We start from the raw sequence: 24306 nt of genomic DNA on the forward strand, positions 1-24306 counted from the left end.
TTGTTTACACTGCATTGTAAATCTCAAAGGTGGCCTCTGTTTCCTCTCTACACTATGTAGTAGCAGCAGCTCCTTAAACTAAAGAAACCAAGTGGGGAAAGTTCTCTCTGGGAACATTTCATGGCGTTCAGACTTGTCTGAAGGAGTAACACAAGCATGAATTGAACTCACAGTCTTTATAAACCAGGTGTTATATTCCAGTCTTGAGTCAAAATGTCACTCTACCAATAAACTTCTATGACCTCTAATTGGATTTACCTAGAAGAGAAGTCTTAAAATTTAGCCCAAAGCTTTTAAAGACCCATGCCTAAAGGTAAAGTCTCTTTTTATTCCACAGACCAGGAAATTTTGTCACAAGAACAATAACCTTATGCTCTACAGCCAGAAAAGCATCTAAGAGGCATCTCATGACTTGATGCTTCAAAGACAAGTAGAAGTGATAGGTGATGGTCCAGAAACATGACACAGATTACTTCAGCGGAAACTCAAACATCTTATACATATGGCTTCAGCAATGTAAAGCAGCACTAGTGCTTCAGCAGCCAGAATATCAACTTTATGTCACTGTGATTCAAAAGAAAAACGGAGCTCAGTAATGCTTTGAGCAAACACAGGCATGTCAGTTCTTACTGTAGCAGATGAAGAAAGGACAAAACCAGGGCAGAGAGGACACTCAGCACATCTGTGACTGAGAAGACACAAAATAATAGAAGTTTCTTGTAAGAATGGCAACAGAGATGAGAACTGCTCTGATGTCACCAGGGAGGGCTACTGGAACAGCTGCAATAGAAACATAAAAAAGAGGGAACCACAAGTTTGAGAACTATAATCTTGAAAATCGCATAAAAGCTTCAAGATGAGGCTATAATGGAACTTTACTGCCCAGGCACTAAAGACCTTTCTAGACTAGTAATCCTGGGCAAAGCTTGCTTCTGCCAGACAAAACCTTCTTAAGCCAGTTTGAAACAGGAAAGTGATTTCCTTTGGCAACCCTTCATCACTGACCTCACCAGTTTCTGCACCAAATGCCGGACTTATGTCTTATACCACATAGGAGGTGACATACATCTACATATATTTCTAAATTAAATGAAAACTATACCAAAGCAAGCAGAAAAGCCTCTCCTGAACATGCTCATCTCACTTGTGAGAAGACAACCAATCCATGACAGTCATGTTACATACTACCACTCCTGGGAAACATTCAAGATATACTGCAGTCATCATGTAGTGGAGAGTGCAGAATTAGATTCAAGCAAATGATGCAGGTGCTGGTAATAATCTATCTGTAGTGGTATGAACCGCAGCATAACTAAGTCCTACTGAAGAATGGTGATTGCAGCGTAAGAATTTACATGGCACAAGAACTTAACTGAACAGAAACACTGTAACTGCACAATATAGACTGCCCAGGTTTTTAAACATCTTTGTGTTGTTCCATAGGAGGAACAGCAAACACAAACACCCCAGTTTAGATGATTATGCTCCCACATACTCTCCATTGGACTTGTCCCTTTCCATTTTCCAGACTGAACTGGCAAGAAGGCAGAGCAGCACAGCAGAATTTCCAGATCAGTGTCTGAGAGTTCCCCTCCTCAGCAGTCCTGTGATTTGAGATGCACACAGAACAGAGCACTTTTGAAGCAAGTCTTTAATATTTTAAGAGAGAATTCTTTATTCAGGGAATGTGCAATAACTCCTTCCGAACTATATGCAAAAATAAATCCCGAAATTCTAATGAAGATACAAAAAAAAAAAAAAGGCAAAAAAAAAAAGCAGCACAGCAGTGTTCCAAAATACATAATTCACAAGTTTAAAATTCAAGCACTTCCATCCTATGCCTGGAGCTCTCTTAAAATATTAACAATCAAATCTCTCCGGTAAGTGTATGGGGTATACTTTATTCTGAACCAGTGCCTTGGGAAAAGGTTACCACTTGGGGCATACATTTTCATCCCTTGTTTGCCCATCAGACCACGAAGAATCCTGTTGCGGGACAAGATTTTATCATAAAATTCAACCCCACCTTGGGCATAGTCTTTGGAAACCATGGCTGCCTTTCTGTCAGCCTTGCAGTCCAGGTGATGGGTCATAGCGTCGGAGGCAACACAATAAAAGAGCAGTCCACTGGCTGCAGTTACGACATTGCAGAGGCCCCGAAGTATCGCAGGGCCATGAGATAAACCCAGAAGGATCTTCAGACCTCTCCCACAGAGAAAGGTACCAGCTAAGCAAGTTGGAGCCACAACTGCACTTGCTAAAGGGCTGCCATTCTGCAAATACACAACTTCTCTGGCAATGGCAAACTTCTGAGCTTGGAGTGAAAATGTGAGAGCTTCCTTCAAAGCAACACCTTCATTGCTCTCCCAGTCTACTTCCTTGCCATTGATCACAACAACATGGTTGACTATTCCTTTTTTATCCTCAGCTGTGCTATCAAAGTTAGGTGGAATGCCCACCAAAGAGCCTGCAGGCAGCCAAGGAATTCCAGCACTCACAGGGTGGAAGCCAGAAGCTGCAAAGGCTCTGTAGGAGTCAGTGGACTTCACATCAGTATCTTGAAGGACATCCTGAAACACACCACAGAGCTTCTCTGAAAGCTCAGCTGGCTGCCCCTTTGACCAGCACTCATGCAACAGTTTGAACGTTTGCTCAGGAAACACATGATAGGAAAGGTTAGTGCCAAACAGTCCCACACAAGAAACGGACAACACAGTGATCTTGTGCTTCTTTAACCACACTGATGTCCTCCGCAGGATCTGCACTGCCATAGTCAAATCCTAACCTGTTTACAACACAAAATCAGGAATTAAAATGTGCATAAATAGGTTTCTCATCTATCTAGCATTAAAAAACCCCAACAAATCCAAACAATAAACACAAAAAAACACAAAAAGTGTGAGAAGAAGCAGAGCACAACAATCAAAGAAACATTCCTTTACACTAGCAAAACACAAAACACCTTTACAGAGAAAGTGATACACATTAATTTTTGGGCCTTGGAATATAGGATGATTGATATGAAGAATTAACTTCTCCCTCTCCTCCAGTAAATCAATTTACCGCAATAAATACTAAAGCCACCACACTACTCCGTCACCCAGCAATCAATACACACTCTATTTACCCAACACACTTGTCTAGTCCTTGCTAGCACAATCCTACTCTTCCCCTCCACTATACAGTCTATAGATACTGAGGTCAGAAACAATATTTTAATCACTAACCTGAACACTAAATTCAGTAAATTGAGCTTGACTACAACTTCCAAAACAGGATCACATTTTGATTTGAAAAGTTTCAGGAGACAGAATTTTCCTTTAGGAGTTTGTTCAAATGGGTAGTCAATCTCACTATTAAAAAACAAACAAACAAGCAAAAAACACCCTGCCAACAAATCCAAACCAGGATATGTTTCTTCTAGATTTTTTTTCAGATTTCAACTTTCAGGCAGTGGTTCTGGCTTACTCAGCAAAAAGCTGTTTTCAGAAAGCAGCATGCTTTCAGTAGCTACTTGAAAAAATTGCCTCTAAAATAATTTCTTGATAAATAATATGTGCAATCCAGAGCAAAAATTGGAACAGAAATTGTTTCAGGGCAGACATGTTGTGACTCTTTAAATAAGCAAATAAACTTAAAAACTTTCAAACCTGCCAACTCCTTCAGTTCAAGAGTCCTGCTTCCCTTGGGGAGCATCTGTTATTTTCATGGTCCAAGCCATATGATGTGCTCTGGCCAGGAAAGCTCCAATCTCTTTTTAAAAAAAAATCCATTGACTACAAAATTCCACCCTAAAATGACGGTACTATGAAGATACAAAAGTGAATTAGACACCTAAATCCAACAGAAATCACTGAAAACTGGACGTCCCTGTTTCCGTTTGCAGGGTCTCTTCTCTCAGGGCTTTAACACGTGAGTTTCATAGAACTTTGCTGCAGCTGTTAAAGACATGAGTATTTCCAGCTGTCCTTACAGGAAGCCGAGGTGGCAGAAGGGAATTGTGCTTTGATACCACAACCAAAGTCTTAGTGTGGAGTATCATCAAAGGTGGATTTCAGTTATGCTGCTCGGCTTTGTAGGGCAGCAGCTGAAAAAGAGACATCTGCTCTCTTCTTCCTCTCATGCTGAACAAGAACTTCCCACAGACTGGCAGAGTGGACAACTGGGGTCTGTAACATCATAAAGCAGCACTACATGACATGCCAAGATACACAAGTCATGATCAACAGCAAACAGGTATTAACCACAGGGAAACAAAAAGGGATTTATGTAAAGGTGGTGTTTTAATGATAGGTTATTACTACTCCTTCAAATGAAGCTCTTTCAGACTGTAAATTCACCAAGGGAAGAATAATCTTGTTTAATGTTTATGCTGCACTGAACACAAACTGAGTGCTTAATAAAAACAATGATGCATGTAAGCATATGTATTTCTTAGTGTAATAACTGGTGGTATTCTTATATTCTCTTAAAGACCAGAGGGGGTGATTTGTTTGACAATATTATTTAAGAAAAACATGCTAAAGAGCCAAGAGCTTGGATGAAACCCAATTTCAGGAGAAAGTCTCCTTGATAATAAAGGTAGAAACCAGAAAATGATAATACTGAACCCAAATGACCTCTTTGAAATCTGTGACCTCTTAGTAGTCCAGATCTGATTGAAAAGGTCATGCCATTTACAGTGGGGGAGGGCAGCAATTCCAAGAGGTTGATTGTAGGGAGACTATCACTTGATCCTCACGTGAAACTGGGGCAAGGACTTTCCAAGTTTCTGCTGTTAAGAGAGTGCCCTGAGCTGGCTAACAGCTTTTTAAGATAAGGAGAAAATTCCCTCCTCAGCTTACATCCACACCAACGTGGGGAAGGACAGATCACGTGGAAACTCCATTTTCCTTTCTTCAGATGGTACTTGCCAAGCACACAGGTCACTGAATACTCCTCCCAGACAATGGGATGCCGGGAAGCACATCTGGCCAGGCAGGCAGCCCAGGGTGAGCCACAGGAAAGCAGGGCAGGGAGCCCTGTGCTCATCAATACACTTCTCTTGAACAGCCGTAACAGCAGGATACACCTCAGTGCAATAACACTATTTTCCTGCATCACTCATAGAAATTTTAACAGTTGCTATGTATTTTCTTTTTATTTTTTAATTAAATTATGCTTTGTGCAGGCATAGTTTCGAAGTTCTGTGGATAGATCCCTTGCAGCCCAGGCTATGTTCTTCACTGGATTATGCCCAGCATTCCTGCCACACACCTAATGCAAGAGTAAGCAGGAAATGCCACAGAGTATTTGTTTTCTCGTAATAGTCAATACTCAGGAAAATAGAAGGAAAATTGCACTCAATACATTATAGTATTTGTGCTTTCCAACCTCCCCCGAGGGTCAGTGCAGGTGCTCAGCTCCTGCAGAAATTCCTCTGCAGACATAAATGCATATGGCATCTTTACTTTTATTCATAAACATTGTGCTATTTATGTATGAGGGCGCAATTGGAAACTACAAGGCAATTTATATGGTCCATATCCTGCGAATTTAATCGTTCATTTCCCACAAAAACACCACCGCGTTCCCAAGGCGGCCTCCCCCGAAATGCTTTAGTGTTATTTACCTCTGCGGTGGTACCAGCTCTTAATTCTCACTAACCCTGAGAATTGCAGTAGCTAAAGCTTAACTCGGCGATATCCAGGCATATTTTGTCAAAACACGTGCGTGTTGCCGCATTTATTGTTTTATAATCACACTTTACGCGAGGGGAAAGCCCAGCTTAAAACACTGTCACTCAAGAGAGGGGGCGCGGGCCGGACCCGGCTCCAGGGCTCGGGATGGAGAGAGGCGGCTGGAATGGGCTGTACAAGCGCCAGGGATAAACCCCCGCCCTTCCCCTGCCCCTGACCGTACCGCACCCGCACCTACCGAGAGTCCCGGCTCAAGGCGGGGCCGCCGGCGGAAGGGGCCGGGAAAGGGCCGGGAAGGGGCGGTTCTCCTCAAAGGGGCCTCGGGGTTGTTGCAAGGGCAGAGTTCGAGGCGTGGCCTGGGGTCAGTGGGTGGCAGAGCCGGCCCCCGGCCCGAAGCGAGGAGACACTGCAGGGCAGCCGCGGCCCTGCTCGGGGCACAGATCTGATACTGTGCCGTCCCGTAGCTCCCAGGGTGACTCTGTGCTCTCCCGGGGTGACTCGGTGCCCTCCCGTAGCTCCCGGGGTGCTCCGTGCCAGAGTCATTACTGATGAGCCCTCCCCGCTGCAGGGCAGCAGTGCTGGCCGGGAGGGCAGCAAGTGGCATAGCTGGCACCTGTCACATAGGATTTGTTGTCGCTGTCGTTCCTAATGGGGGCAAATAACACGTACAGGGATTTTTACCTGCTTTGCAGTCCCTGTTTGCTCAAAGCAGGTGGCCGGTGTAGTTTCTCGATGATCCCACGTGGCTCTGTCCCCAGCCTGGGAAGGGCTGCTAAGGTGAAGCAGCATCCTCTGGTGTTGCTTTGCCTCCGAGGGCACAGCTCTGTCAAATCCAGCCTTGCCCCTGGGCTGTGCAGCCGCAAAATAGCTTCTGACCAGCTTACTGTTTTATTTTGGGGTTTGGGGACTGGAAGGTAAAAGGTTGGTTTCAGCTCATGGATAGGACAGGTACACACCGGTGCTTGGTGATGGTTTTTAAATGTCCCTTCAAACCAGGCAGTCATGAGGTCACCATTTTTCACAATCCAAATGGAAATTATGCTTTGCAGTGCAGCAGAAGTAAAAGGAAGCCATGGTTATTTTCTACTTATGATTTATTTGGCAGGTCCTTCTTGTGGCAGCTGCTGATTGAAGCATTTCTAATCAGTAAAGGTTTAGTTTCTAGGCATTTTAGCCTGAGATTCGAGTTCACATCAAAGGATTAAGATTGTAAACTAAATACTTAAGAGTTCTCATTCAAATCCATTTTTTTTAGTAGGACTTACATGAAAGTATCCTAATGAAAATATTTATCCTTTTTCCTACTAGGTGATATCCTGCATTTTAGGAATGCTGGTGCTAAGCAGGGCTGGCTAGGTGTAGCCAGCATCTCTCTCTATTGTGAACAGAGGTTGGTAATGCCAACCTTGGTTTTAACTTCCAATAAACAAGTTGCCAATTGCTAAAAAAACCACACTCCTTCATGAGGAGGGTACAGTTCTACCCTTAGGTTATGGTTTTATGCAGTATAACAAGGCAGATGAAGTTTGCTGCCACCCAAAGGGAGAAGTCAGAGGAAAGATCCCACATTCTCTACCTCCGTCTCTCTCTGAGCCACTTCCTTTTTCACAGGTCTGTCATCCATCAGACCCTCTTTTGTATCCCTTCTACCTCACTCTCGGCAGAAAACACAGTAATAGCCAAAAAAGGGTTATTTTCCATCAGGTTATTAAGCCAAATGGCAGCATTGAAAAGTCTGAGAAGTGCCAAGGCTTTAACAAGGTAAGAGGCAACCAAAAATAAACAAACCAACCAAAAAAACCCACAAGCCACCAGAGAAGGGCTTCACCTCCCGCTTTGTATCAGCAGAGAGCTGTTATAGCCATGGTTCTGCAGCCTCAGCATGAACCTGCATCGTCTGCCAAAGCTTAAAATTTGTAAATTGGCCTTGATATTAGTAGTTCATAGAGATGTACAAAGAAAAAGTGCATGCAGATGATGGTGGACAACTGGAGACCAGACACCTCACTAAGGGAAACACCCAGTGTGATGATGGGCTTTGAAAGCCTCAGAGTCACTAAGACTTACTTATCCTACTGGTGAATATGGAGGGTGCATTGGGTGGGTTTTTGAAACCTTTCTGGTTGGGGCTTCTGCCTTCCGTATGAGCTGGAGAGGTCTAGAAAACAATGGTTTCTTACACAAGAAGTCAGGAATCTGGCATAGCATTCCATTTTTACTGTGGTTTCTTTTAAGAGTTTTGTAACAAATACGACTGTGAACAACAGAGACCTCAACTTTACTAATTACCATGTTGGCACGATTCTGGTTTCAAGAAGCAGCTGTTACAACAAGGAAGGTGAAAGACTGAAGTGCCCCCTGTTTCTGTTGCACAAGCACATCGTTGCAGAGATCCAGGGATATGGACCACTTTTAAATTAGCCTGCTAGGTGGTGCTATAGGACATGCTCTACGTTACTCTGGAATATGGTAAGAGTTCTCTGTGATGTTTTACCATAAGACATACAAGTGGCTACCATCACTTGCCTCTCCAGCTTACAGTCTCTGTATATGAAGTCTTTCTGCTACATTAGGAAAAAGGTTGACATTTAAGTACGGAACTCAAAGTTATTGAATTTGCTTAATGATTTGTGTGGTCTCACAGCCTATTTTGCTTATGTGATTTCCAAAGTAAATGTGGTCAGTCAGCGAGTGTCCACCAGTCTGACACGTTTAGGTTTTCCCCCCAACATCTTCTTCCTCTATGGAAGAAGACTGATTTATTTTCCCTTTTAGGCAAGTTTTACTATAATCCAGCCTCTAGACATGAGCTTTAAGGGAGGGTAGCATAATGAGCCTTGTGATTCTGGCCCAAGTTTATGCAACATTGTGTGTCCCAGGTGTCAAATGGAAGAAACACTGCAGGAGTCTGGGACTAGGGAAATTGTAATGGTTTGACCCATGGCTTCCTCAATAACCATTGTATCTAAGGAAGTTACAAGTATTCCACGCGTGTCTTCCACGTAGCAGGGGGGGAGTGGTTTTTTGTTGCTGTCGTCCAGTCCTTGGCAGAGGAGCTGGAGGGAGGTAGTTGAAGTCTGGTCCCTCTGGTCCCTGGTGGGTCTCCTGTCCTGAGTGAGATTGTTTCATTCTCGTTCCCTTTCCTTGAGGTTTTTAATTGTGTTTGTTTTGATTCATTCGGTTTCTTTAGGTTGGGTTGGTGTCTTCCCTATTTTCCGGCTAATCAATCCCCTTTTCTCCCTTCCCCTCTCCCCTGGGGGGTGGGATCCTATGTATTGTGTATACAGTGTGGTTTGTAAATGTTAGTAAATATAATTTATTCTTTTTATTCAGTTCAGTTTCTTTAGAGTGTGTTTCTTTTCATTTTTTTTTTCCTTTCCTTTGCTGAGAAAGTTCTGGGAGGGGGAAGGGGGGCCAGTCCAGGGTTGGCAACAGCTAGGCCAAACCTGCGACAGAAATGCACTGTTTAAGAGTATGGCTATAGAGTAACATTGATAGCAGGAGGAGAGAGATTTTAAAGTCTGCAGGACATGGATCATCCACTAATTACCCATGGAAGCTCTCATGAGAAACAGGGGGCTGGACAGTGTAGACATTAGGGGGTTTTACAAGGCATGAGGACAGAGAAGTTTAATGAATAACAGAGGAGACATTAGAGCACAAAAAGATCCTGGAGCCAGATGTGTTGGCAGATCTGGGGAAGATCTTGTGAAGAAAGGGCATGACATGTCAGCCTGCTGTTTGGTGCAGCTCCCTTGTCCGGTTTTCAGTGTATCTGACTGTCGTGTTTCAGTAATGAGTGGTGAGCATGTGCAGGAGCAGCGCAATGTTCTTAAGCAAAAGACATATGCCTAGAAAATACCTCTATTGAGATGACTTAAAATGGCCTGTGCTGGAAGTACTTCCAACTCAGCAGAAGGCAGCAGACAATTAATTGAAAACTGATGAATTAATTGACCATTAATGTTCTTGACAGGTGCAAAAAGGTCAAGCCTGTTCATACTTAAATCGTCATCTTATTGCACTGAAGGGGAAGAAAAGTTTATGGTAGTTTCAGTTGCTGAAAAGGGAAGATATCAGCCAATATTGATAATTGTATGTCTCATTCGCACTTCTCTTACAGTTTCAACCCAGATGGAACATTCACATCCCCTGAGTTGATGTGGGATGCAACTGCAAATTTTGCCTGTGTCCCAAGATTTTGTTCTAGGCTCAGGTAGCACAGTTTAGAAACCCTATTTTCCTTTGGGTATTGGGTTTTCATGACAACGTTTGGCTGGAATGCCAGTCTTACACTGGTAATCAAAGCCTTGTGTAAGAAGCAGTAGAATAAGAAGTTTTACTGTCTCCTTGTTAAACTTCTTCTGTTGAAAAAGCTGATCTATTTGCAACTATTCCTGGGGTATGCATATATTCCTAAGATAAATACATACCTTGTTCTGCCTTCTCAAGATGGGTGATACAGACAAGCATAATAAAGGATGAGCATTCAGAAACACAGCTGTGGAAATAGAACAGGGAATTCTATTTGTGGCCTCACATCAAATCTTCAAACCCCAATATTCAAGAAGGATCAGAAAGATAAGTAATTTTGTTGAGGGCATTGGCAGGTATATAGATCAAAGTAAGGCAGAGTCTTTAGAGGACCTGGAAGGATATTTTCTTCCTAATGTACCACAGCTTAGAACTGGTAAGGGATGAAAAGCTTGTGTTTTAGAAGACAGCAGAGAGGCTGTGAGGCTTTTGGGTGGCTACACAACTCTGTGGGACTGACTTCTGTTTTCTGAGTTTTTAAAGTATTCATCTGCTGGTCCAGATCTGCCTAAAACATAGGCAGGCTCTTTGTGGTGGCAAGTGTGGAAAAGGGACAATATGCAGGGTCTTATAAAACTTCGCTATTGCATTTTCAGATACAGGGACTAATTGTACAAGCTCCCTCAGCTCTGTCTGGACACCAGAGGTTGATGATAGATGGAGCATCCTGTGAAATAAATTAAAAAATCCTTCCCTCAAGCAGGACTCTTTTAAGTATAATAATAAAAAAATCCTTGATCTGAATGTACTTTGCAACTTTGATAAGACTAGCAGACACATATCCACTTTGGGTTTAGGGATGGGGATGGTGGTGCTAGGTTGAGTGTTGGACTAGAGGATGTTGAAGATCTCTTGCATGCTTGATGATTTCATGATATCCAAGTGAACATGGATGCTACCAGAAAAATCTGGATAACAGCAACAGAGATTTGAGAAGCTAAACCACTTATAGGTTCTGGTGAAATCAAATAGTGCTGAACTCCATGGTCCTGCATTTTACATTGCATTAGGGGGTAGTTGTACTGCAGACACCATTGTGATGCCTTCTGGTGAAATCAAAATAAAAGTTTACTGTCTAGCCAGTGAACTGGGATTTCTTGCCAGTGGATATGAGCCAAGTGTTCAATCAGAACAACTGTTCATTATCTATAACTAATATAGCCTTTATTTTTAAGAGCTCTGCAATTAGCTAGCTCTCCTAAAAGGAAGGTAGCTATAAGGAATTAAGATGTCACATGTGTTCGTCACAGTTAATTAGCAACGTGTCCCTTCAGAAGTGGAAACAGTGTGTCTTGGGAAGGAGAGGATGGCAAATTTTAGCAGCAATGCTATAATATTTAACAGATTTAATCATACTGTCTAACTTTGGGAATATTTAAAATTCCTGATATCATTACTGCAAAGGTTCTGCAAATGGTATTTGACAATAAGCAGAAATTGGGGCTGCTTCACTGAGTCGATCAGCCCAAGTGGGCACTGCTCCATGGTGGGGGTACTCAGAAAATGCCATGACCTTCCAAGGAGGTTCCTGTCACTGCAGATAAGGATAAATTTTCCCATCTCATTAGTAGCTGTGGAAGGTATAAACATAGGCTATTCTAAAAAACAATACATACTCCAGGAATAAGCAACAGACCAGAGATTCCACCCTGCCTCAAGTCTGTTGAAAAGACACCCCAGTTCTAAGGAAAAGTTATCAATAGAAATAGCCGGATTAAATGAAGAGAGAATGCAAGATGAATGTTAAAGTGAGATCTATTTGGAACATTGTATTCATAGGAATCCAATTGTTTTAAGATGTGCCTTATTCAGTGTTATTACCAAAGCTCAGATCCCCATCTTTTCTGTCTAGGAAAAGAAGACTCATGCTGATAATAGTAAGGACAGATACTTCTGTTAATGCAGGGATTGTATTTTATCGCCCCTGGAAATCCAGCATGTTCTTTATGTTATGCTACTGAATTGCCAGTTTCCCCAGTGCTTTTCTGGGATGTTGGAATCTCTCAGACACAACCTGTACAGTTTCTAATTCAAAAATAAAGTATACCTGGCTGCAGATTTTTAACATGCTCTTAAAGTGGCATCTGTTTTTTTCTGAGTCAAAAAATCATGCTTAAAAATACTTTAAGAAAAGGTCATCATGAGAAGATGGGATCACACATTGCAGTAAAATAGCATTTTCCCCCTTGGATAGCATGTTTAATGGGAGAGAAAATAACAGCTTCTGTGTGGGAGCTGATCAAGTCTTACACAGAGCGTGAAACAGAGAGTGGCTACAGTAAACCAAAGCTGTTCTCCATAAACCAATTGCTCTGCCAAACCAGGTGAAATATGTCTGCTGTGGCACTGTGGTATGTCTGTGTGTAGGAGGGAAGGGGTCTGATCCCACACTCTCCTCTCAGGGAAAAGCAGAATGTGTTTGTCCACTGAACAGTCAGTGCTTCCATTGCATCAATCACTTAAGGATCTTGCAGTATTTTAAGAAACAGTATTGAGCTCTTCTTGAGACTGCACAGATGTCTAAGACTGAACATCTTGCAGCTTTAAGTGGCTGGATCAACTTGTGTGTGCTGCATCCTTGCACACGAATTAAGTTTTGCAGAGATCCCCTCTCAGCTAGAAAGTCTAAAGAGAGCAGTGTCACCCAGACAGACTCATTCCTGTTTAAGCAGGAACAAACAGGCTTGTTTACATGGTTTACTAGCATCTCTTTAATTAAGTACTAGCTCTCCAGGTCAATAGCTTTTTCAGGATACTTGGTAAAATGAAATCTGGATACCACAAAACCAGGTTCATTTATACATCTACTGCCACTCCAATTATATGTTGCGAGTGATGCCTGATGAAATTTACACTATATACAGTTTCCTATAGCAGGCTTGAAGCATAAGCATCCCAATCTTTGAAGGTAAGTTCTAGAGAAAGATACTGTGAGTACTTTTCAAAATAAGCATGGGAGACCTACACAGCTAATGTAGCTGCCGCCGACAGTCACACCAGAACAAATTTTTATGTTGTCCTCCAAGAACTGCCTAAAACTACGATCATACTCCGGGTCTCAGTACTGAAAAGCGAAGGACCACAGATTTGGCATCATTTAAAGTGATAAAGCATGATCCCAGTATAAAGCAGTAACACTTCTGGATTTTTTCATACACTACAAATGACTCTACACAAGGAGAAATGACCATGAAAACCCAGAGACAACTTCAGGCTAACTAGCATCCTACAAGGGGTAAGGTATATTGGTTTACAGAAACCAGCTTTGTTTCTGTTTGTATCAGTCTCCTCAAGAGGGTGTTACATCCTCTTCAACTCCCCTCATGAGTTATTAATTGAATCCAAAACAGAAATCATTGTTTTTCCCCAACTGAAGTATTCTCCAAGTTAGAAATAAAATCAAGGGACTGAGAAAGACTATGGATTATGGTAAGGATAAAATACTACATGCAGAGGAATAAGTATGAAACACTGTGACAAATAGGGAAGGCAGGGACCTGTGATAGACCACACGTACAAAAGCCTACTATAACTGAAGTTTATATTTGCATATCTCAAGTCACAAGGGAAAGTGCAGGGATAATACTTCAGAAGACTGTTAAACTGATAATCCACACACTGAAACAGAAGTTGTTAAATGCCAAGAATGGTTTGCCTTCATCAGAAGTAATCTCCCTGCTAACCTGGAGTTGATAACAGTGACTGATCTCATATTACATTTGGAGAATCACATGAGAGCCAACGAACTGGAGAGTCAATCAAAAAATCTGGAGGCTGTGTTTTGAAGATCAGCCCATGTTATCCATAAAAACAAAGGGAAACTTATCATAGATTATGATAACTACTTATTGGGTAGCTTGTCATAGATAGTTTAGTGCTAAAAACAAAGTCAGAAGCAGCCATATCGAGTGCAACAGATAGCGAAATGGCTTTCAGAGAGCAACTTCATAGACAAGGGACAACATCTAAGAACCAGGTGAGAGTGAGTCATGTCATCCTCAGCTTGCAAACAGAATAAATTTTTAATAAATATATCTTCTTCTGTCACATGATTTCTTCATACAAAGCTTACAGATTTACACTTAGGAGAACTTTCAAAACTGCACTGTAACCAGCAAGAGCTGACCACAGATCCCTCTGATACCCTGATTTGCTGCACACAGATTTCAACATCCCATCAGGAATACTGTTCCTGAATACTCCTGCAAACCACTCAGTTACCTGATTTTGCTTTGTACAAAAGAACAACAGAAATTAACAGGTTACATTGGAACACACATACAGACAGAAACTGCAGTTCAGGGAAAATGAAAAAAAATAAATATCATCAAACCTGTTCATGGTCCACACCTATCCATGGTATTATAAGAAATCAGGAGCAGTGACGAAAGCTTCATTTGCATAACAAGCAGCAAAATAGGAAAAAGCAAAACAAAATTGCAAGATACAATTTCTCTCTATCTCTTTTTTTTTTTTCTTCTTTTCCCTTTCTTCTAAAATAGATATTTGATTCATCTGCAGGTTCTCTTTCCCTTAAATCTCCTCTGGGTTAATTAAGTGATTCCTCTTATGATCCACACTGCCTGAGTCTTGTTTCCTTTCTAACCTGCATATTTGACAAACATTAAGGACTGTTTCTAAGGATGTCATCTGTGGCTAATTAGTAATTTTACCCAAAAATCAAGACCTCAATCATGTGTTTACTGTTGTTGATGTAGGCAAAAGACTCTAATAAAGACTCTGAACCTAAAATCCTTGTTCTGCTAATAATGACCACAAGGAAAATGTGGTCCAGACCAACCTTCCACCCAAAACCCCCCAGTGCCTGAAAGGTTCAACCTGGTCCTTTCATCTTTTATTCAGCTGCTATATATCTTGCTTTATTCTGTAAAGCTGTCTATGGTGCAAAATGTAGGCTATGTGCAATCTGAAATAAAGCTACTTGTTGCACAGGGGATGCCAAAATTAATATCTCTGAATTTTAATGAGGAGATGCTTGATTTCTGTTCCACTGGGATTGCAGGGAGTAAGTTAATCCACATGAAAACGGGGGGCGGGGGTGGGGGGGTGGGGGAATAAATAGAGCAACCAACTTTGTCTGTGTAGGAGTTAATCCATTTAAATGGCTGTAACAAAATTGGGCTTCAGGTTTCTGTTTTTCAGAGACTACATGCCTCAGCTCTAACAAGCTGCATTCACAAGTTATTGTAGGTCCAGGCAAGGATATCAGAATCAGGGTTTGTTAGGGGAAAGTTTGCTGCATTCAGGTCATTTAAGAATCAGTTTGTCTGGGGAAATCGTGCCAGATGGACAACTCCATTTGAGCACTCATGCCACTAGTCTTTTCCCTGCCAAAGTACCTCAGGAGTGACCCAGAGAGCCTCTTTCTCCAGCATTAAAGTCTGTGCTGAGCCCCTGCTGTCCACAAATACTGTTTAGCATCTAGTTGCAAGACTTGTTTTGATTACATATGCTAGCAGTCAGGCTGTGACTAAATGGCTATTGGCAAAGGTATTGAACTAGAGCCTAAAGAAATGGAAACTTTCATCAGGACTCCAGTGGGCTTTGGATCAAACATAAAAAGAATAAATGCTCTAAAACTAATAAGGCAAAACTTCATTTTTCCCACTCTGACTAGTCTCCTGTAATCAGAGGGGCCGATCAGGGTTATTCAGCTGTTAGATGCTATCAAATGCTATCTCAAACCAAGGTAATTAAAAGAGATTTTTAGAAAAGCAGCACAGAAAAATAGGTGCATTTGTGTTGACATAATCACTTCTGGATAAACAACACACAGACAAGTTTCAATTCACAATTTTCCCAGGAGGTCACTAGGGCTGCATGTGCTCTTCAGTGGCTTACACTGGGTTTTACTCTTCTCTAAGCAGAAGGGTGATCTGCTTAGACTTGTCCAAGAGATTTTTCCTTTTGAAAAACAAACTGACCTCAGTTCTTTTTCATGCTGGTCTTGAATTAATAACTAGTTTAAAGTAGCTGGGAACTTTATGCAACAGCCAGATGCATTCAGAGCCCTAAACACTGTCCAGACAATGCTAGACACAAGGATCCAAACAGTAAGTGGGCCAGGTAAGATCACCATGAGGGCGAGAACAAGAAACAGGATTACCTGGTTATTGTTGCATTGTTCTGGACTAGAATGGTTTCAACATTCATCATGAATTCCATATCCATTTCCTCTGCTCAGTGAAGAACTGTTCATTGGGAAATGCCTTATGATTTTTTAAAAAGTTCTCCCACTTCACTCACCCTTAATGCATACATGCCACCTCACACTTCCAACTGACTAGCTGGCATTTTACCTGTCCCCTGCACAAGTGGCACCCACTGCTGGGCTCTGTATCACAAAAGTCCATTTCCATCATCTGCCAACCAGCACTGGGCACCAGCCTTCCAAAAACAGGCAGCAGTTGCAACACGTGCTTCTAACGTTCTAGCCTTTGCAGGTTTTCATATTGCACTGCTGGAAGAAATACCAGCACCAGATCTTCCTCGCCAGATTTTCTGGTGTGTTATGTTCCAGGCAACCGGAAAATATGTCCCTGCATTTCCCAGTTAGTGATTAAGAGATGTTTGTTTGCTTGTGGCATGGCCAATGACTAGTGCATCTGATAAGAGAGCAGGGCCAAAACCAGCATGGGCTAAGTGCTCTCAGTCCTCCAGGGGTGGTTTCATCTTCTCGGCCCCAGTAATGACACTTTATGCACTTCTTTAACTGAGGGACCTGATTAGTTGTAGTTGAGGAATTTGAAGCAGTCCATAGGGTTTTCTACCCAATAATTTTTCTTAGAAGAAAGACTTAAGTTTGGTACCAGAGAATCCCCTGATGGCAGGGAGAGGAAAGGGCAGCTGGCAGAACATCCATCTCTTGCTGTTTTTCACTGCCAAAGCTGAATCTGATCCAGTTCTCTGTGAAGGGCTGTGGGACAGACACTCTTGGCTAATTTTCATTCACCTCTTCCCAAGTGACCTTCTCCTTCCAAAGATGATGAGGAAATCACTTGCCTCAGCAGCTTTGCCTGGGAAGTGTTATCTTTTCCAAACTTTAATTTATTGAAATGAATTGCTTTTCATTTAAATTATCTTTAAACTTGGTTGTATGATGGGGAAGAGCTTCACTGCATGTACAATAACTGCATGTACAATAAACATAATATTCCATGCCTCATCCATTTTTTAATATCTGCACAAAAGCAAGACCTGGAAAGCAGAAATACTGAACCATTTTGGTCCAGGAATGTCACTTATTTCTCTGAGAGCAGCCTGTGGTGTATCATGTAAGAAGCAAACCCATTCTTGAATGCACAGATCACACAACATAGCTTCATTTAACTTGCAGGCTCAGTGGTTCATAAATGATACTTTCCTCCAGGGACTGTTGCAGGAAGACATAAGGGCAGAGAGCCAGGTTTCAGTCCCCTGTTTTCTAAAGCTTTGTTCTAACTCAGATAGCCTCCTCTCCTCCCCAAGTAGCAACAATGGTTTACTACAAATCTGTTCTTTACAGTTCTGTACCCCTCCAGATTTTATGAAAAATACCTCTGCTTGACAGATGATGACCAGTGGTTTGGAGGGAATTCTTCTGATTTTGCGCAGTACTCCGGAAGTCGTTATCCTTACTTTGGGTAATGTTACTCTGGAAAAAAAAAAGAAGACAGGTTTGGGTTAGATATAAGGTAGAAATTCTTCACTATGAGGGTAGTGAAGCACTACAACAGGTTGTCCAGGGTGTTCAAGCCCAGGTTTGATGAGGCCTTGAGCAACTTGGTCTAGTGCAAGGTGGAGGGGTTGGAAATAGGTGACCTTTAAGGTTCCTTCCAACCCAAACCCTTCTATGATTCTGTTATCAGGAAGTTCTGAAAGTATTGAAGTAGAGCATTAGCAGATCCTAAAATTGCCCTCTGGATTTAATAGAGTAAAACATAAAGATATTCCGTCTAAACACAAATATATGTATTATTCAAATTAGCTGTATGGGTCGTTTAAAATGTCAAAAATTAAAAACACCTCCTCCTTATGCCATCCTGCTGCTCTGTGTTACAGTCCTCTGCTTGCACAATAAGCCTGAACAGCTGAGAGCAGGTAACATTATCCACTTTAAAGGACCTTTAGTAACTATGAGTGGGAGCAGAGTTAAACCCAGGTAGGAAGCCACAGTTCTCTTTGTCTGAAGGTACTGGACAATTTAAGGACAAATTCTGAGGCAGATAGTGCCATGTTCTCTCACAGAGGTCACCATGTCATGCTTTTGTATGTACTCTATATAACTGAACTTTCCTGGAAAGTCTAATCATTATTTGGAGAAAGTCCTGGATACAGAAAGTCCTTCTGCAAACCGTCACCTGGGAGTTGCTTATGAAACACCACAGTGCCTACTGACCTGGATGTCAGCCCCTTTAGGTCCTCCTGCCTACTGCCCTCCAAGGGAATGACTGACACAAAAGTGTAGTCTTGACTGCATGCTTTGCACTTCCCACTCTGATTGCCACCATCCACAAAGCTCTTCATCCTGAAAAATTTGCATTGCTATAACCTGAGAAGTACACACAGAATGATGTGCTCTACCTCTAATATGTAGGATCAGGACAACTCCACTGTCTTCTTGGCCTTAAATCTGGATCCTTCTGGGCTTCTTTTAATATATTTTGGGCATTACTTGATAAATAACTGAACTGGACTTAGCTCTCATACATAAATTTGAGAAATTGTATGAGCCCTTAAGTGTGCCTTTTTTTAATTTAAAATTCCCGTCTCATCAAGAGTCCAAGTATGGATAAATAATTCTCTAACAGGGAAGGGATCTGCAGTTCTGATAAAGCAGCAAGTAAACAGTGCAAATAGAGCACAAAGTGACCTCCCTTTTTCTCGTGGCTTAGAGAGTAAAACATCTTATCTCACTTAATGCTGAGAACCTCCCTCATGGACTAGCCACTTGATCCCACCATATCCCACATGCATGAAACCCACTCACAGGCCTGACAGGGGAGGAGAAACACAACCAGCATTTCTTTACTAGCCTGTTTCCAATCCCAAATTAATCTTGCTTGGACATCCCACCGACTAATCGGGTTTACTGACTCAGCGTTAACAAAAGCTTGAGTAGATGAGTATCCACTTCATTAATCCTCTGCCTGATCTCCCAGTGCACGGCCCTTATAAGCGAGGAGGGGCAGACACACTTTGAAGACATTAAGCTACAAGCCATTTTCAAACAGATTTTCTCTCTTCCACCAAACAGACAAGTGCTCAGTGCTGCTCAGCATCCAAATTCAGGATAATTATAATGACCTCCCAGCTGTCACTGACAGAAGTGCGGACAGGCGGATTATGTACATGAAGTTCTCTACAGCTAAAGCCACCATATGTCCAGGTTTCACTGGGCATGTTTCACAAAGCCAACTTTCTCCAGGCTGAAAAAAGACTTTGACCATTTGTCCTGAACTGGTTTGTGGCTGGAACCCCTCCCAGACTGGCTGACACTTGGACTGGAGCCACGAAGCACACTCAAATCCCCTGCATATGCTGGCTTCAGATACACCAGAATCACCATGTTTGTGCTGCCCATCTGCTGGAGCAGAGCCTGAGGGGCCTTGAAAAGCCAGAAGGAAAGGGAGCGTCAACGTTAGTGCTGGCAGCTTTCATCAAGAGAGGGAAATGAGAGCTCTCTCCTGCCTGCAGCTCTTGCAGACAGCTCCCAGCACAGGCAGCAGTGGTTGAGGGTAATAGGTAAGAGCCTGAGCTCTTTGGCAGGAAGCTCCTTCTCCAGACAGAAGCATATATCTTGCACCACTGCTGTCAGGCGCTCGTGGCAAGGTGGGGGAGCCACCCCTGCCTGTACAGCCTCTCTGCACAGCTGCTCTGTGCTGAGCACCCCATGTGAGGGCCTGGCAGCCACAAAGAAGGTTTTTGACTGTAACTCTTAGGATTTAAAAAGCAAACTGCATTCTTCCAGAGACTCAGAGATGTCCTGCAGACATCTTACCATAAAATGAAATCACGTCCCCTCGTTGTGTCTTCATTGAAACATTCAGATTGGTGAACCTCAACTGGTTTAATTCACCAGGAACTTTTTGAATGCTGAATCTGGAGAAATGTTTGCTTAAGCTTATATATATAAAAAAGAACCCTATGCCAAGGAAACTGAGAAGAAAACAAACAATTAGAACATGCAGAGCTTAACTTTTCCCTCCAGTGAAACAACACAGTCATTTTAATAATTAAGCAGTTTCATAATGTTTGTAGAGGGAAACAAAAGTTTATTGCTTTCGCTGTTTCTATAAAGACACAGGGCAAAACATGGAGGCTTGCAGAGAAGAAGACTTAAGGAAGGGATGTAAAAAAAAGTGATGTTGCTGGAGGGGTAAAAGAACAAATCTCTAACTCCCTAGGTAATATTTACAGTACTGAAGCAGGAGCTCAGTTAAGGAAGGAATGAGTCAGAGTTTGGGGCCTCATTTGGTAGAACAATATTTTTGCACAGGAGAAACTTGGGTGAATATGCATTGGACTGTGGTTTAAGAAAGGCCCTTCAAGCCTGACCCAATGAAAGCTAGGTTGTGCAGTTGTGACTCATATTTTAGGATCACTCATTCTCTAATTTAAAGCAGTGGGAAGTTTTTTACTGACGTGAATGGGAAAAGGTTAGGCCTTTACTCCACTGTGATTCTCTGGGGTAATGTGGGACTAGGCTAAAGTTAGTCGATGGTCACTAGAAGCATCAAAATTTGGCCTCCAAAAGAAAGCAGTCATATATTCCCCCTTCCTCGGGAAACATACGAATCGGCAGCAACACGTTTATTTAATTTCTTTAGACAGATGGACACTTGAATTAAACTCCCTCAAAGTTAGGAAGATTATTCTGCTTTTGTGTCTATGCAATAGAAAGGCAGAGCTGATTCAAGATATACAAAGCTAAGAGATTTAAACTGTGCCAGTTCCTACATGGTATTGAAATTGATACAATGTGTCTGGAATTGATTTTTTAGTGGATGCTGAAGGCAGATCTCAGAGATATGTTGGTGCCTGCTCTGTAGGTGAAGGAATGGCTGTAAGTTTACGGATACCTGGTTTGTACTTGCAGCATTTGGGAACAAAGAGGGGGAAAGAAATCCAAAGCACACAAAGCAGATAATATGAAAATCAAGAAAAACAGGGAGCAATCACCAACAACTATATAGCAAATGTAAAAGCCTGCTCCTACCCCTTAATGGGAGTACTACACTGCTCAACACTCAATTTACTGAAATAAGACATAACATGGCTGGGGAAGATGAAGGAAATAAAATCAGCCAGATCCCAAGAGAGACTGGTAGTGGAGGAAATTTAAGACTTTGTTTTTCTGATATAATTTTAAGGGATTTTGGTTTTGTTTGTTGTTTGGGGTTTTTTTTTCCCCAGACAGTGTGATAGAGCAGCTATTGCTGAAATAACTATTTCATTTTCAACAAAAGGGATAGCAGATCTCAAAAAAATAACCTGTCAGATACTGAACTGTTTACACATATTCTCATTCCCCCACCAACTTTCTTGTATTTCTGTGAAGATCTGTCTGGGGACATTGACCAGAAGAGCTCGTGGGGCAGCATCAGAGATGGACGTGTTAGTGGACAACTGTGTCTTGTGACTTAGTGCCACTTAATGCAGTTGCGAATGGGCTCAGTGGGAAGAGTTGAACTCAGTCCCTATTAGATCCTCTCCTGTCTGTCTCATTCATTATGTGCTTGGCAGAGTGAGTTCCTGTGTGCACATTCTGATCTGGAAATAAAAATACTTTATTATACTGTATGAAGCATAGGAATAAATGCTAATTTAGTAAAAGCTGGATCAGACTCTCTTCCATTCAAAAAATACAAAACGACGCATTGGGGGGTTGGGGTTGTGAGGAGAGCGATAATTAGTTTTGAAGTCCAGGATTCACTGTGTTTATTAGTGTTATACAGCATGGTGTAAGAGGTATTCTTACTTGTTTGGCAAGAGTAATTGGATCTCTGTGACATGCTACCTTACAGTTCCCCAGAAGCAAATCCATTTTAAAAAAGTTTGAGGGCGTAACCACAGAGAAAAATGAAGTTAGCACACCTGAATGAGGTGAAGCACCCATAGGTAGGAGCTTGAACTCAGACCTCTGAGACTGGCTTTGCTGCTGGAGCAATCCTGAGGTGAACCCACCCCCTCACTAGCAGAAGAGCCTTGTCACAGGGGCAGCAATGAACTTTCTGCTGTGAAACATGATGAGGTGACAAAGCTGTAAGGAAACAGAGATTTGCTTGCCTTGCAGCCTCAGTAAGTGAGATTCTGCTTTGATTGTACTGCCAGATGTCAAAGCAATGGTGAATTACCAACCCGAGCTAACTAATGTGGGGGGGCTGGAGGGAGGAAGTGTGAAGTGCTGACATGTGTAAACATCATGCAAAATGTACTTGCTCTGTAAACGATAGGGCCCCAAAGGTCTGTAACATATGCATGTACCTGCGTGGACAACATGGTCTGTGCAAGGATGTGCACGCCAGTTCCAATACTTTATCTTGTAAGAGGGGACTTAAAATGGAAGAGTATTTGGAGTATTTCTGCTGTAAGCATAGAAATATATTTGGGATTGGAGTGAACAGAGAGGGTAAATGAGGGTTGCTCACAAACATCACAGTGTTTACACTTCTCATAGCTCTGTGGTACTAGAGGGAGGAAGGGGCTGTTACTGCTGCTCTGAAGTGTGAGGAAAGTATGGGAATAGAGACCCAGATGAATGGACTTGCCCAGGGTCCCATTCATAACCTGTGTAAATAATAGAGATAATAGCACACATTAGGAGGATGCCTTCTCAACTAATAAGTTAAACGGGTGTCTCAGGTTTGGCCTAGTTTTTTACCAACCCTGAACTGCCCTCTCCCTCCCCCCAGAGTTCTCCCGGCAAAGGGAAAAAAAACTGAAAAAAAAACTGAAAAGAGAAGAACTCAAAAGAAACTGAACTGAATTAAAAAGAAATTATATTTTTTTGACATTTGCAACCACATATACAATGTGTACACACCACGTAAGGCCCCACCCCCAGGGGAAAGGGAAAAGGGAAAAAAGGAAAAAAAATCTTGTTAACCAGAAAATAGGAAGAAACCAAACCAAACCAAACCAAATGAAACAGACAAATGCAATTAAAGTCTTCAGGAAAGGAGAACAAGCATGAAACGATCTCACCCACATCCCGGACCAGGAACACCACAAAAACAGAATAGACCGTCCAGGCTTCTCCCACACCCAGCTCCCCAGGAGAAAGAAAAGCTAAACTCCTCCTCTGTTACGTGGAAAACACGTGTGGAATATTTGTGATGTCTGCTTCCTTAGTTACACCTAGTTACTGAGGAAGCCATGGATCAAAACCATTACAACGGGATGAGAAGAAAGCCATGTGCAGAGATGACAAAGCTCCACAGATGAAACTAGACATGTTGTTCCCATGGGTTCATGTACAGACAGAGTTCCGGCATGGACTTCCCTAGGTGTAGGAAGGGTCATCTCCATCTCACCCTTCCCTTCACTCTGTGCAGCATGGCGAGGTCCTTAATAGCATTTATATTCTCCTCTCATTTAATGGAATGTATGGGCACTTGACATATTTCAGGCTTCTATTTGCCTCTTGTCAATGTGTTTAAATGTGGGTGATAGAGCCAACAGTGATAGGACTGAGAGGAGAAGGATGTGGGTGACAGTGCTGTTGCACAAGCCTTTTTTCTAAAGGTAACATAACTAAAAGCTGAGCAGTCTGGTATTTTGTATTGTTAATTATCATAAGACACCATCAACCCTCTGCCAATGAGGTGCAATACAAGGTGTTGAAATAGACCATGATTTTATCAGCACAAATATCAGTGTAATAAAGTAGCCACCCTAAGAGTGACTTTGGTTATTTAATTTAGGTATCACAGCAGAGCTTTTACATAAGGGAGGGATCTTGGTTTTAGTTAATTATTAAATCAGGTTCCCTTACTGCATGTTCACCTTTGCAGAGAGATTATTGCAAAATGTTGGAGGAAAATTTTGAAGCTTCATGACTACCCTATTTTTCATGCCCTAATTATCTGGTCAAAAATCCTACTCTCCACTGAGTCAGTCTTTGCTGAGATTAGTGGAAATGCTTTTGGTTTACAGTGAGATATGAATTATCCAGAATGTACCCTGAGGACAGAGAGAATGCTATTTAATATCATTAAAAAATGAGAAAGAGAAGCTAAAATAGCTTTTGTCAGAGGCATAATAACTGTTCCCAAAGAGTTGTGACATCTCTGTATCTCCCAGGGCTAAAAAG

The 24306-nt window shown here is 42.1% G+C and overlaps 2 protein-coding genes across 3 annotated transcripts in view; both read right to left on the minus strand.

The window, feature by feature from the left end:
* The window catches only part of PTPN4 (protein tyrosine phosphatase non-receptor type 4), a 151527-nt gene extending 145589 nt beyond the window's left edge, over nt 1-5938 (minus strand). The window contains exon 1 of the mRNA XM_071563010.1: nt 5917-5938. The gene's annotated coding sequence lies outside the window, so the exon portion shown is untranslated. The remainder of the gene's footprint in view (nt 1-5916) is intronic.
* On the minus strand, nt 1665-5946 carry TMEM177 (transmembrane protein 177). 2 transcript variants are annotated; one of them, XM_071563011.1, is made up of 2 exons: nt 5917-5946; nt 1665-2785 (listed from the first exon to the last, which is right to left on the minus strand). In XM_071563011.1, exon 2 carries the CDS (start codon nt 2769-2771, stop codon nt 1836-1838), a length of 936 nt encoding a protein of 311 aa, XP_071419112.1. In that variant the 5' UTR covers nt 2772-2785; nt 5917-5946; the 3' UTR covers nt 1665-1835. The 2 variants fall into 2 exon arrangements, with proteins under 2 accessions (XP_071419112.1, XP_071419113.1); XM_071563012.1 differs by lacking the exon at nt 5917-5946 and adding an exon at nt 5612-5865.
* Nucleotides 5947-24306: the final 18360 nt, after the last annotated feature.

The sequence above is a fragment of the Pithys albifrons genome, chromosome 8 (assembly GCF_047495875.1).
Source record: "Pithys albifrons albifrons isolate INPA30051 chromosome 8, PitAlb_v1, whole genome shotgun sequence".
NCBI lineage: Eukaryota > Metazoa > Chordata > Aves > Passeriformes > Thamnophilidae > Pithys > Pithys albifrons.

Bases quoted from the DNA above. Each gene is read 5' to 3' on its own strand.
- TMEM177 (XM_071563011.1), bottom strand. From the start codon at position 2,771: ATGGCAGTGCAGATCCTGCGGAGGACATCAGTGTGGTTAAAGAAGCAC.